Source organism: Hypanus sabinus, chromosome 10 (assembly GCF_030144855.1).
Source record: "Hypanus sabinus isolate sHypSab1 chromosome 10, sHypSab1.hap1, whole genome shotgun sequence".
NCBI classification, from domain to species: Eukaryota; Metazoa; Chordata; class Chondrichthyes; order Myliobatiformes; family Dasyatidae; genus Hypanus; species Hypanus sabinus.
The window spans coordinates 69832746-69847953 of record NC_082715.1 but is presented as its reverse complement, the minus strand read 5'-3'; the positions used below and the strand labels follow the sequence as shown (position 1 = coordinate 69847953).

General features: G+C 38.0%; 1 protein-coding gene across 1 annotated transcript in view; it reads left to right on the top strand.

Moving 5' to 3' along the window:
• The window catches only part of mcph1 (microcephalin 1), a 288336-nt gene that overhangs the window by 82174 nt on the left and 190954 nt on the right, over nucleotides 1-15208 (top strand). Inside the window, exons 11-12 of the mRNA XM_059983454.1 lie at nucleotides 6889-7051; nucleotides 13281-13358. Of these exons, the coding sequence (XP_059839437.1) occupies nucleotides 6889-7051; nucleotides 13281-13358 (241 nt within the window). The remainder of the gene's footprint in view (nucleotides 1-6888; nucleotides 7052-13280; nucleotides 13359-15208) is intronic.

Below are 15208 nucleotides of genomic sequence, written 5' to 3'. Positions count from 1 at the left end.
CCTTCTGACCAATGTTCGTTTTCTTGAGCTTTCCACCTAAACCCCCGGCCTTTGAGGTGAGACTAGAAGGTCTTGTGACACAATCTCATAAAAGCCTGTGGGAGTTATTCTGTTGTGTTAGCTGATATTTATCTTCGGTCAAGATAATGAATGTACATTTGACCATAAGACATTGGATGTCTTAGCCTTTCAATATGACTCTCTTTCTCCGCACCCCCCCCCCCCCATTCTTCCAACAATCCAGTGAGTGCAGGCCCAGAGCCATTGAAGTCTCCTCAGACTTTAGCCCTTTTATTCCCAGAATCATCTTCATAAATGTCCTTTGGATCCTCTCCAATACCAGCACATCTTAACTTAGCTAAGGGCCCAAAACTGTTCACAATACTCGGTGTGGCCTGACCAATACTTTATAAAGCCTCAGCGTTACATGTATTCTTGTCCTCTCTAAATGAATGCTAACGTTCCAATTTCCTTCCTTATCTTTGACTCACCCTGCAAGTTAACCTGCAGGGAATCCTGCAAAAGGACTCCCAAGTCCCTTTGTACTTCTTAATTTTGAATCTTTTTTCCTGTTTAGAAAACAGCCTATGCCTTTATCCCTTCTAACAATGTGCATTACCATACACTTCCTGACATTGTATTCCATCTGTCATTTCTTTTCCAATTCTCCCGATCTAAAGTTCCCTTCTGCAGACTCCCTGCTTCCTCAACACACCTGCCCCACCACCTATTTTCGAATCATCCGTAAACCTGGCCACAAAGCCATCAATTTTGTCATTCAAATTATTGACATATAATGTGAAAAGAAACAATCCCAATACTGACTCATGTGGAACACCAGTAGTCACCAGCAGCCAACCAGAAAAGGCTTCCTTTGTTCCCACTCTGTCTCCTGCCAGTCAGCCAATCTTCTTTCCATGCTATTATCTGTCTCGAAACACCATGGGCTCTTATCTCATTAAGCAGCCTCATAGCACCTGTCAAAGATCTTCTGAAAATCCAAGTAAAACAAGATGTACTGACTCTTTGTCAATCCTGCCTGTCATTTCCTCAACAAATTCCAACAGATTTGTAAGACAAGATTTCCCCTAAAGGGAAAATGCTGACTTTGGCCTACTTGGAGTACTGCGCTCAGTTCTGGTTGCCTCACTGCAAGAAGGATGTGGAAACTAAAGAAAGGGCACAGAGGAGATCTACAAGGATGTTGCCTGAATTGTGGAGCATGCCTTATGAGAATGGGTTGAGTGCTTTTTCTCCTTGGAGCAATGGAGGATGAGAGGTGACCTGATGGAGGTGTATAAGATGATGAGAGGCATTGACTGTGTGGATAGTCAGAGGCTTTTTCCCAGAGCTGAAATGACAAGTACAAGAGGGCACAGTTCTAAGGTGCTTGGAAGTAGGTACAGGGGAGGTCAGGGGCAAGTTTTTTTATGCAGAGAGTGGTGAGTGCGTGGAATAGGCTGCAGGTGACGTGGTGGAAGTGGATACAAAAGGGTCTTTTAAGAGACTCCTGGATAGGTACATGGAGCTCAGAAAAATTGAGGGCTATAGGTAACCCTAGGTAATTCCTCAAGGTAAGGACATGTTTGGCACAGCTTTGTGGACTGAAGGGCCTGTATTGTGCTGTAGGTTTTCTATGTTTACTTTATCATGTGCCTCCAAGTACCCCAAAAGCTCATCCTTAAAAATGGACTCAAATGTCTTCCTAACTGCTGAATTTAGGCTAAGTGGCCTATTATGTCTTTTCTTCTGTCTCCCTCCCTTCTTAAAGAGTGGAGTGACATTTGCAATTTTTCAGTTCTCCAGAACCATTCGAGAATCCAGAGATTCTTGAAGGTTATTACATTCTCTGATCATTACCTCATTGCTGTGTGGAACCCATGTACATCTTGCCTATTGTTACACATACAACAGCAGTTCGAACACTTCCAAAGCCGTTTATTAACTGTAATGCCTGGGATGATATGAAGATATTACAGGTGCTACAGAAGTACACATTGACGTGTCTTTTAGGAAATCCTAGCTTTATTTTGGGAACTTGGCAGCAAAAAGCTTTTGGCCACATTACTCCAATAAAAGCATTCTGTTCCATGCCACAATCCAAATTTGGGTAATATGCTCTCGGCTACTAGAATTGTACAGTGCTAATGTTTTAGACCATAAGACATAGAAGCAGAATTAAGCAATTTGTCCTGTAGGGTCTGTTCTGTCATTTCACGAGAGCCAATCTATTATCCCTCTAAACCTCATTCTCCTGTGTCCTCCGCATAACCTTTGATGCCCTTGCTAATCCTATCCGCCTCCACTTTAAGTATATCCAATGAGTTAGTCTCCACAACCACCTGTGGAAAAGAAATTCCTCCTCATCCCAGTTTTAAAGGGACATCCTTGTGTTCTGATACTGTGCACTCTGGTCCTTGATTCCCACATAATGGGAAACATCCTCTCCACAGCCACTCTATTTAGACCTTTCGATATTTGATAGATTTCAATGAGATTCTCCCCCCCCCCCCCCCCCCCCCCCAACGTGCTGTTCTTCTGAACTCCAGGGAGTACAGGCCCAAAGCCATCAAATGCTCCTCATACATCAGCTCTTTCATTCCTGGTATCATTCTAGCTTACCTCCTCTGGAACCTCTCCAACGCCAATACGTCCTTTCTTAGATAAGGAGTCCAGATTGCTCATGCACTCCACGTGCTATCTGACCAAAGCCTCATAAAGCTTCAGCATTACATCTTTGTTTTTATATTCTAGTCCTCTCAAAAAGAATACTGACACTGCATTTGCCTTCATTACCACCAACTCAAACTGCAAATTAACTTTTGAGAATCCTGCATGAGGACTCCCAAGTCCCTTTTGGGCACATTGATGCAAAAAAATGCATTTTCTGTGCTGTATTCCAAATGTGTGCTCTGCCATAACAGTATTGCAATGTCACTATGATAACTATCGTTTTAGATGGTGCTGAATCGTACATACTGAAGTACTTTGACAGCAGCACTTGAGCACTGCTAACACGTGCTGCAAATTGAAAGCTATTCAGCAGGAGCAGGTAGATGATGGGTACATTAAAACTGCGAAGTCATCTTTCCCTCGTGCACAGAGAACAACTTTTTTCTAGATTGCCCGATGTCTCCTCTGGTCCCTCGTCATCTTACTTAATTAGTCAACCAGATGTCTGATTGTCATCTTGCTACTCACCGTCTGGGCATCATCAACTGATAGAGTTCTTGTAATCGCTATTACCTTGTTCCCATCTGGCCTGCCTATACAGACATCTGTTACCTTTATTTTGTTGTAAGCACTCCGTTAATCTCTCTGATGATTCTGGCCTTGTTTAAAAGAGCCACAAAAGTATAGGAGGAGATGCCAGGGGTAAGTTTTTAAGACATGGAATGCCCTGCCAGGGGTGGTGGTAGAAGCAGAATGCAGTTGGGATACTAAATAAACTCTTAGGTCGGCAGATGGACCAAAATTTTTAAAATTACTTCTTGTCTGTATAATTTGTTTGAAAATAGACAATTAAACAAGGAATTCATAAGTCAAGACAAAAATGGGAAACTGATTTGAATATTAAAATCGATGAAACAAGTTGGTCAAGACTGTCTTGACAGTATGACAAATGCAATAAATGTCTGACTTAGCTTAGTACAATACAATTTTTTACATCAATTATATATTACATCGCAAAAAAATATATTAAACCCAAGTTTATCTGATCAATGTTTTTGATGTAATCAAGAAATTGGTACACTCTACTTGGTCCTGTTTCAAAATTCAACCTTTTTGGATAAATTTAAGAGATTTATTGGAACAAATTATTGGAATACAACTTCCACATAACCCAATATTATTTTTACTAGGTGATATTGAAGGGATAAAACCAAAACCTAAATTGAACAAATATCAGAAAGAATTCATAAAAATTGCGTTGGCAGTAGCCAAAAAGGGTATTGCAGTTACTTGGAAATCAGATTCATACTTAAGTGTGGATCATTGGAATAATGAAATTTTTAGCTGCGTTCCACTTGAAAAAATTACTTATAATTTAAGAAATAAATATGATATTCCTGAAAATTTGGCGCCCTTACTTCCAAAAGATAGGATTAAATGTATAGGTGCTCCGAAGATAAAGTTATTAGTCATTTGGGGAAAGAAACAAATACATATATTAAAGCTATTTTGAATTCCATGGATCATGTGAGGATCTTCCGATATCTAGGCAGTCTTTCTTCCTTCTTTCTTTCTTTTTTTTCTCTTTTTTTAGATAGGGATGTTAAGGGGGGAAGGGTTAAGGGGAGAGGGAGGGCTGATATATTATTCCATTATTCTATTCATTCTATGTAATTATCTTAAAAATTGAATAAAAATATTTAAAAAAGATAGGCAGATGGACGATAGAAAAAAAGACTATGTAGGAGTGAAGAGTTTGCATGGTAGCATCGCCAATTAGCATGACCCATTTTCAATTTCTGCCAAAGCCTGTAAGGAGGTTGTACGTTCTACCCAAGACCGGGCGGGTTTCCTCCCACATTCCAAAAGATGTACCAGTTGGTAGGTTAATTGGTGATTGTAAATTGTCCTGTGATTAGGCTAGGATTAAATCGAGGGATTGCTGGGTGGCATGGCTGAAAAGGCCAGAAGGCCTACTCCATGCTGAATCTCAATAAATAAATAATAAAGTTAGATTGATCTTTGGGTAGGTTAAAATGTTGGCAGAACATCATTAGCTGAAGGGCCTGTACCATGAAGTATTATTCTATGAAGGAAGAAGTGAAAACCCAGTTAGCAGAGATTGAATATTCAACATTTAGTACTTAGTGAATTCTATTGCAAAGTGCATGACTCATAGATAGGGACATGGATGACAGAAAAATTTAGAGCAATTTGGGAGGGAAGAGCGAGATTGATCTGAGATTGAGTAGTGTAGGAACCATGTTTCTATTTGTGTTGCACATACTCACTCTGGGTTAAAGCAACTTGAACTTTTTTCAGTTAGTTGTAAGTGTGATACTCCCTCTCGTAGACTGCCAGCAACTTTTAGTTTGTTTTCAAGTATTCACTACAGGTAGGTTAAAAGGTTGGTATAATACTGCAGGCTGAAGGGCCTGTACTGTACTGTTGTAAATGTTCTAAATAATCCTTGCAATTTGTCATTTTGGTGATTGCAGGCATAACTTCCACACGTGCCTATCATCATTTCCCATGTTTCATTGAAAAGGCCAATGCCAGTGTTTTAAATCCTCATTACAATCTTCTTCCTCTTGCTGTTGATTGTATCTGCTCACAGCCATGAGCTCAGGCTGACTTGTTTTGTTCTTGATGTCCCTGCTTAACCCTTTCCCTCGGCATATCCTATCGGTTGCTTTTAACACTTCACCATTGCTTTTCACAAGCGATAACATTGTCACAACCTACAGACTCACTTTCAAGGACCCTACAGCTCATGTTCTAAGTATTATTTGTTTATCTATTTACTATTTTTTTTGTATTTGTACATTGGTTGTTCGTCACTCCTTATGAATAGATTTTCATTGATTCTATTGTTTCTTTGTTCTACTATAAATGCCTGTAAGAAAATGAATCTCTGGGTAGTATATGGTGATATACATACTTTGATATTAAATTTACTTCGAACCCAAAAGAAAAAGTGTGGATCATATCTGGCTTCAGTACCTAATTATTTGTGAAGATCAATCAATCTGCTGATTCACCACAAACAAGTCAGAATATTTTATTATAATTTCATAATTATAATTGAATGTTGCACCATTCAAACATTTATAAACAGTCAAAGGCATTAAAAAGGTCATGATGTCACACTGATTTCTTTGATACGTAGGTATCAAATTACTATTGGCAACCAAACTTTATTCAGTAGTAGTAATTAAGTTTCTTACACAATTTGCCTGTTAATGGCAATTAAATTTATGATTTCATTTATTTGGAGATGTAGCATGGAAAAGTTCTTCCAACCCTTCAAGCCGCACTGACCAGCAACCCCTGATTTAACTCTAGCCTAACCCAATCACAGAACAATCTACAATGACAATTGGTCTACTAACCAGTACGGTCTCCTTCCACAGTCTTTGGACTGTGGGAGGAGACCAGAAGATCTGGAGGAAATCCACACATTCATGGGGAGGCTACACAAGCTCCTTACAAAGGATGCCAGACCTGAACTCTGAACTCTGCTCCGGGCTGTTATAGTGTCACTCTAGCTGCTACCTGACCGTGGCACCCCCACTTTAAGTGAACAATCACACAGAACCTTCCTACACCCGTGTGAACAATAACATAACGCATGAAATGCAACTATTCAAGACAAGTTCAATTAATACAATTTAGTTTTGTATTTATAGTTGTACTATTTGTACAATTTAATTTTTGGCTTTTTTAAGTTACATCTTGTAAAATTTGAAATTGCAATAACTGCTTTTCCATAGAACAGTACAGGCCCTTCAGCCCACAATATTGTGCTGACCTTTTAACCTATATATATCTAATCCATCCCTCCTACATAGCCCATAATCCTCCATTTTTGTATTATCCATGTGACTATCTCACAGTTTCTTTATTGTACTAATGTATCAGCTTCCACCATCACCCTCAACAGTGCATTCCATGGGCCTATCACTTCCGGTGCAAAAGACTTACCTCTGCCATCTCCTGTTAACTTGCCTTAAAAGGATGTCCTCTGGTATTAACCATTGCCAGTCTGAAGGGAGAAAGGGGCTGGCCATCCACGCTATCCATGCCTTTTATAATCTTGTACACAATATGCGTATGTTCTTGGAGTCCCATCAGGCTATGAAAGCTGCTTTCAACATTTTATGGCATGACTTTGAGAAAATATTTTTGAACTTGTTTTCTATGTTACCTTAACAGGAATCAGGTCATTATAATTCAAATTGTGAAACAACTAGGAGGCTTTCTGTTCTCAGACAGCGTATGTGAAACAACAACTCACGTCATAGCAGGGTATCCACGACGCACATTGAATGTTTTGTTTGGAATAGCTCGAGGCTGCTGGATCTTGTCCTTTGACTGGGTAGGTCAATGTTACGGAATAATCATTTGTGAAGTTCAATCCACACAGTAAGGACAAAACAAATAACTAAGGAAAAGCAATTCTAAGTTGGTATCCATGTTCCTTTAATTTTTGTCAGTTGATGCAAAGGTCATCATGGTGATGTTGTTTCAGTTTCCACTGGGAGTTCAGACGTAGTGTGTACTTTCTCAACACAGACTTAGTTCATGATGTAAACATTATCATAATCATATCAATGCACGTCTCTCGCATTCACCACTTAAAATGGGTTTGATATTCAACCTAACAATATCCACCTTTGTCGAGAAAATCTGCAGATGCTGGAAATCCAAGCTACACACACAAAATGCTGGAGGAACTCTGCAGGCCAGGCAGCATCTGTGGAAAAACATCTGTCTATGTTTCAGGCCGTGGTCATGGGTGGAGTTAAGCTCCCACCACCAATTAAATGCTCCCAATGATATGTGTCTGAGATAGCCTCATGACAACCAAGTCCAGCTCCTGGTCTTTATGTGTGGCTGAGGTACTAAGCCCAGTGGAACAGTTTCTACTAACAGGAGAAGGGGCAAAGGCAGGTTAAATCAATTGCTTTGAACAGAAAGGGCTCATCATCCCTGGTTGGCAGCTCACCTAGGAAAAGGAAAACTCTGACCTCAAACCTCCACTGCCCTGCGGTTATACCCACTCATGGGGAAAGCTTTGGGAGTAAACCTCGAGGGAAAAGTCTGGAACTGGAGTCCCTGTACCTCACTGTCATATTTGTCATATACACTGGGAAAGCATCAGATCCTTTTTCTCTAAGGGACTCCTACATCAAGTTCAATGCTGATGGGCAACTCATGGGCCACTGCTGGCGCCAAACTCTATCGGTCTCTATGTGGAGAGGGTGAGCCAGCTGTTTTGGCAACAGCTTGCTCTTGATAGCACATTGACTTGTGTACTAGCTTACGTATTAACTGATAGCACAACACCAACTACATGGACAGCTAGAACGCAACAACCATTGTTGATCCCGACCAATGGAGGGGCCGCCTCTCCTCCCCAATATCCACCTTTTCATTAGTTGTCTTTTCCCAAAGTATCAGTTCCCTCCCATGTTTTTCAATTCAGTCACTTGGAGTCCTGATGAAAGGTCCAGTCCCGAAATGTCGACTGTTCATTCCCCTCCTTAGATGCTGCCTGACCTGAGTTTCTCCAGCATTTTGTGTGTGTTGCCTTGGAATCCCTGTACTCCTTTGATCTCCTCTGAGCTACTGAATAATAAAACAAAGTACCTTAGTCTGAAGAGGGAGAAATGTCTGGAAATACTGAAGTTAGGTAGCATGTGTGTGGAGTGAAGAAAAATAGTGAAGAAAAATCAACAACCTAAAACATTAAGTATTCTTCAAAATGCCCCCGAACCTGCTAAGTATTTCTTTCTTTTTCAATCTTTTTATTGAATTTCATATATATAAAGAGAAACATAACATAATATAAATACATTATAAATGCATTAGATTTAAAGTTAAATTTATAATAGGATAACAATATCTTATTAAATAACAACCAAAGAAAAAACTTATAATAAACAATCAAACCTATTTTGATTGAACATGAAAAAGAATAAAAATAGTCATCAAAAGAAAACAAAAGTAAAAATGCACGAAGAAATGTATATTAAAAAAAAATAAACCTAAACTAACATGGGCAATAATACCAGTTTATATGAGTATGATAGTGTCAAAAACTCTGGAACTCCATACCAGAACAAGAATAAAAAGAGAAAAGGTCTGGAAGAGGCCAAATTAATTCATATGGAAGTGTCGAATGAACGGTCCCCAAGTTTCTTCAAATTTAATTGATGAATCGAAAATAGTACTTCTAATTTTTTCTAAACTCAGACAAGAGATAGTTTGAGAAAACCACTGAAATGTGGTAGGAGGGTTTACTTCTTTCCATTTTTGTAATATAGACCTTCTGGCCATTAATGTTACAAAGGCGATCATTCGTCTAATTGAAGGGGAAATTCGATTACCATCTTCATTTGGTATACCAAAAATTGCAGTAATAAAATGAGGTTGTAAATCAATATTCCAAATTGAGGAAATGGTAGCAAATATGTCCTTCCGATAGTTATGTAAAGTGGGACATGACCAAAACATGTGGGTCAATGAGGCCACATCTAAATGACATCTGTCACATTGAGGGTTAATATGAGAATAGAATCGAGCAAGCTTATCTTTAGACATATGAGCTCTATGTACGACCTTAAATTGTATTAAAGCATGTTTAGCACATATAGAAGAAGAATTAACCATTTGTAAAATTTTTTCCCATTTTTCTGTTGATATATTATATTGAAGTTCTTTTTCCCACTCTTGTTTAATTCGATCTGATATTTCTGGTTGTATCTTCATAATCCTATTATAAATAAAAGCCACTAATCCTTTCTGACAAGGATTCAGGGTAAAAATCATGTCTGAAAAATCTATCAAAGTTGAATTGGGAAAGGATGGTAAAACTTTATATAAAAAATTTCTAATTTGTAAATATCTAAAAAAATTAGATTTAGGTAAATTAAATTTGTTGGAAAGTTGGTCAAAAGACATCAAACTACCTTCAAAAAAGAGATCACAAAAACATATTATACCTTTCCTTTTCCATATGCTAAAAGCTTGATCTGTTAAAGAAGGTTTAAAAAAGAAGTTAAGTAAGATAGGGCTATCAAGAACAAAGTTTTTCAGAGTAAAAAACTTACGAAACTGAAACCAAATTCGTATTGTGTGTTTGACAATAGGATTGGATATCTGTTTATTGAGTTTAACTAAATCAACCGGAAGAGAAGAACCAAGAATGGAGAATAAAGAATATCCTTGTGCAACAATCCAAATCTAGTTTCCAATATATTAAGTTTCGAATATTATTCGCCCAATAATAAAATCTAAAGTTAGGTAAAGCTAAACCACCATCTTTTTTAGATTTCTGTAACTGTCTTTTACTTAACCTGGGATTTTTATTTTGCCACACAAATGCCACACAAAGGGCTCAATTTTATATTCATTGTGATCGAACTGGTAAATTGTTAGCTAACCAATTAAAAGCTATTTCGACTAGGCGACAAATTATTAAAATTCGTAAACAAGACGGTAATCTGACTACTGATCATAAAGAAATTAATAATACTTTTCAAGATTTTTTATAAATCTTTATATCAATCAGAATTGGATGGCGATCTGTCCATGATGGATAATTTTTTTAACAATTTAAATATTCCCAAACTGACAGATGAAGATCGAAGTGTGTTTGATGCGCCTATTTCTATGGCCGAAGTAGGAGAGGCTATCTCATCAATGAATTCAGGGAAAGTTCCTGGTCCTGATGGTTATATTATAGAATTTTTAAAAACTTTTTCTTCTTTGCTTTCCCCTTGGTTATGTGAAATCTTTAATGATGCATTTACTAAGAAGAGATTACCTCAGTCTTTTTTTGAAGCTACTATCTCTCTAATTCTTAAAAAAGATAAAGATCCTACTTTATGTGCATCTTATCGTCCTATATCGTTATTAAACTCTAAGATTCTTACAAAAATTTTAGCTATTAGGTTAGAAAAAGTATTATCACAGATTATTTCAGAAGACCAAACTGGTTTTATTAGGAATCGGTATTCCTTTTTTAATGTTAGAAAATTGATTAATATAATTTATACTTCTTCATCCACAACCTCAGAATGTGTTATCTCATTAGATGCTGAAAAAGCTTTTGATAGAGTTGAATGGACATACTTATTTAATGCTTTGAAAAATTTTAATTTTAGTTCTAATTTTATATCATGGATTAAATTAATATATTATAAACCTGTTGCTTCTGTTCTTACAAATAATTATAGATCCTCTTTTTTTCAATTATCTCATGGAACGAGACAAGGTTGTCCCTTAAGTCCTTTATTATTTAATATCGCATTAGAACCTTTAGCCATTGCTATCCGTGAATCTCCTAATATTTTTGGTATTACTCGTAATGAAAAGTTATACAAGTTATCACTTTATGCTGATGACTTGTTATATATTTCTGATCCTGATAGGTCTATTCCCGCTATCCTATCTTTGTTGGTTCAATTTGGTAGTTTTTCTGGTTATAAATTAAATTTGGATAAGAGTGAAATATTTCCTTTAAATGAGCAAACTTTATTGAATGACAGGACACCATTTAAAGTTGTTCCTGCTGAGTCTTTCCAACATTTTTATTGTTAAATTGCAAAGAGATTTTGTTAAATTATTTTGGTATTGTCTTACAATTCAAACATTGATGCCCCTATTCCTCTGTTGCATGGTTTGGATTCTGATTTATTTTTTTAATTAACAATACTGTTCAGCCCATTGGACTCATATATTTTATTAAGTTTTGCTAATTGTTCCATTATCTGTGAATGGTTAGCTGTGTTTCTGAGATGTCCCACTTGCATTTCCCAACTGGGTGATTTCTTTGGATAATTGGATGTTCCTTACTGATCCGCTACCTCTAGAACACCTACTGAAACATAGAAGTTCAAATATTAAATAATGTCTTTTCAGTTTTACCACTGACAGGTAATTAAAAATTAGAGAATTAATCTGCAATGGATAGCTTTTGTCTATTGCAACCCTGTTATTCAAAAGTAATTATCGACTGTTTGGGGCTCTGAGATCATGAAAGGTGCTAAGAAGTGTAAATCTTTGCAATCAGTCATTGCACCATACCACACAATTTCAGGCATTTCACTGCCACCTTTGTACCTTTCTACATTAATCCTATTTATCTGCACCTTCCAATCACCCCACTCTCCCTGCTGCGAACTATAGCTGATCACTAAAACACATACCTTGGTTAGTTTCTCCTTTGCTCTGTCCATCTTTGCCCAGTATCACCCCACCTTGTCCTCTGAGCCAACACTGGAGCTCTATCCTGCTCTCTCACTTCCAGGTCCATTGGAGCTGCATTCTCCCATTTCCCTTTCAGGTTCACTGGAACTGCACCTTGCTATCCCCTTTTTAAATTTGCTAGAACAGTAGGGTCTGCCATATCGGCTTGGGATCATCGTTGCTGCTCTTGTGCTTCTCCTAACTGCCCATTACCTCTGTGACCAAAGTGGTTTCTTTTAAGGTACTGGGAGCTCAATACCTCTAAGATGGGAGATGGAAGTGTATGAAGACCGTAGTTCCACCTTTCAGCTACTAGTCCTTGTCCCATGCATCCTTCTCTCCTTTTTACACTGATTACCTTCCCTCTGCCCCTCTGCACTCCCAGCTGATCTGGGTCTCGACCCAAAATATTAGCCATTCCTCTGCTGCTGCAGATGCTGCCTGACCGAGAGTTCCTCCAGCAGTTTGTTTTTTTTTGCTCCAGATATTGTGGGGAATGGTGGGGGGGGGGGGGGGAGTGTTTATGTTTCAGGTTGATAATTTTTCCTGTTTTCAGCAGTATCAGTAGTCTTTTGTTTTTAGAGAACAAAGTTGATGTTCAAATAGTAGCACTCTATCAGAACATCGTTTAGAGTTATAGAGCTTCACAGCATATAAACAGGCTCTTTGGCCTATCTGGTCTATGCAGAACTACTGTTCTGCCTAATCCTCCTTGTAAACTCCATACCCTGTCCCATCCACGTACCTATCCAAACTTCTCTAAAAAGTTGAAAACAAACCCACATTCACCACTTACACTGGCAGCTCGTTCTGCACTCTTACCACCCCCTGAGTGAAGAAGTTTCCCTCAGGTTCCCCTTAAACATTTCACCTTTCACCCTTAACCCATGAACTGTCGTTCTAATTTCATCCAACCTGAATGGATGAAAAGCCTGCTTGCATTGACTCGATCTTACCTTTCATAAATTTGTATAATTACATCAAATTTTCTGTTACACTCTAGAGAAGAAAGTCCTAAACTGTTCAACTATTGCCTGTAACTTGAGTCCTCAAGTCTTGGCAAGTCCTATTGATATCAGTCCTGTAGGTAGGTGACCAGAACTGGACGAAATACTCCCAAGTTGGTCCTCACCAACATCTTAGTAAACTTCAACATAATATCCCAACTCGAAACTGTAATTTATGAAAGCCAATGAGCCAAAAACTCTCTTTACGTCCCTATCTATTCGTGGCAATATTTGCAAGGAATTATGGATCTGATTTCCCAGATCCCTCTGAATGACCAATTAATAGAACAATTAGTTCTGTTCACAGTAACTAACATTGTGATAAATTTTCCCGTTATTTTGCAGATTCTTTTGTCATTGGAGAATGGATGTTGGGCTCCTGAAGAACCATTTGAACTATCAACCCAGTTTCCTGCGGCTACTGTAAGTCAGTTATTATTGTTTATGGCTCTTTATGCAGTTTCAGCACTAATTGTGGGAGATTAGCAGAGTTTAACGACTGTGATAAAATAGGCAATCTCACAAGCAATTGTTTGCAGATGGCTGAAAATGGCCTTCACTCCATGCTTTCATCAAAGGCAGCTTTTCTTATTGGAATTATTTGTGTATTTAAATTTTTTGTGATGACTATTGTCTGCAATTAACTGCAACATTATCATTTACTTTCAATTCAGCATTCCAGTTGAGGTACTGTAATAGTACAGTAATAGTAATAATTTGTTTGTATTGACTTAATATGTTTTCTGTTTGTGTGGATGTGGAAGTGACTTCTTTAAACCAAGAAATGGTAATGCTTAAGAAGCAGTACTGATGTTCTTTCTCGTGGACAGAAACACGAGAAAATCTGCAGGTGCTGGAAATCATAAGCACACATACATAATGCTAGAGGAACTCAGCAGGCTAGACAGCATCTATGGAAAAGAGTAAACATTTGACCTTTCAGGCCAAGACCCTTGATACTACCTGGTCTGCTGAGTTCCTCCAGCATTTTGTGTGTGTTGCTTGAATTTCCAGCATCTGCAGATTTTGTCTTCATTGTGATGATGTAGTGTCTAACAGCCACTCATGCATGTGACTGATTCTGTTCGGCAACAGTCTCTTGTCCCAATTAAGCGGCAAATAAGCAAACAAAGGCAATTCCAACTATTAGTTAGTTTTTGTTCTATAAGAGTAGTTCCAAATAAATAGTGCTCGGATTAACCATTAGCCCAAATAAATCAGAATCCACTGCATAGCCCATCTTATATTTGGTTGGGTGAAGGAGAATTCTTCAATTGTTCAAAATATATACTTTGTACATGCAGCAAGGGAACTTGCACTGGGAAACATTACCCAAGAGATTCTCTTTTCGGACAATCATCTCTTAAATTCTTCTGTTTATATTTCACCATAGTAATTCTATCATTAATTTGGTTTCTCTTGTTGATGTCAAATGTCCTCGTTGCCTTTGGAATAAGAAAGAGCACTGTCCATTATTATTAGCTTTTGTCTAAGCACTGTCTTACACGGTAGCGTAGTGGTTAGCACAATGGTATTACAGCTTGTGGCATCCGAGTTCGGAGTTTAATCATCTCCAGTAAGTAATTTGTATGTCCTTCCCATGAAATACATGGGTTTTCTCCTAGTAATCCTGGAGAAAATCCTCCCACAGTGCAAAGACATACCAGTCAGTAAGTTCATTGGTCATTGCAAATTGTCACCTCATTAGGTTAGAGTAAAATCAAGGGTTGCTGGGTAGCATGGCTCAAAGGACAGGAGGGCCTATTTAGCTCTGTACTGCTAAATAAATAACTAAAATAAATATACTACATAGTTCCGTGAGTGTGCACCATGACAGTGTGAGCAAGTCAATTCACCACCTCTTAATGTTCTGTTTTAATACCATTGGAAAACTCCCTGCCTTTGCCATCCTGAAGTTCACTATTGACAGGTGTCAACTGGATGAACCACATGCTGGGAAATCTGTCTGCTATTCCCATAACTCACAGTCTAGCACAGGGACAACAAATCATTTGATGGAGGAACAATTGCCAATGGGGAAGATAAATGCAATGCATCATTTTTGACTTCAGTTAAGTTAAATGTGTTTTGAATGATGTGTAATTTTTAATTGTTTGTTGTGTTAGAGACATTGATAAATAGACTTGGCAACTGGTGACCATGCTGGCTGCCAAAGCCCAATTTTGTGAATCAGAATCAGGTATATTATCACTGATGTATTGTGAAATTTGTTGTTTTGCAGCAGCATTGCAGTGCAATACTACAAATTACAA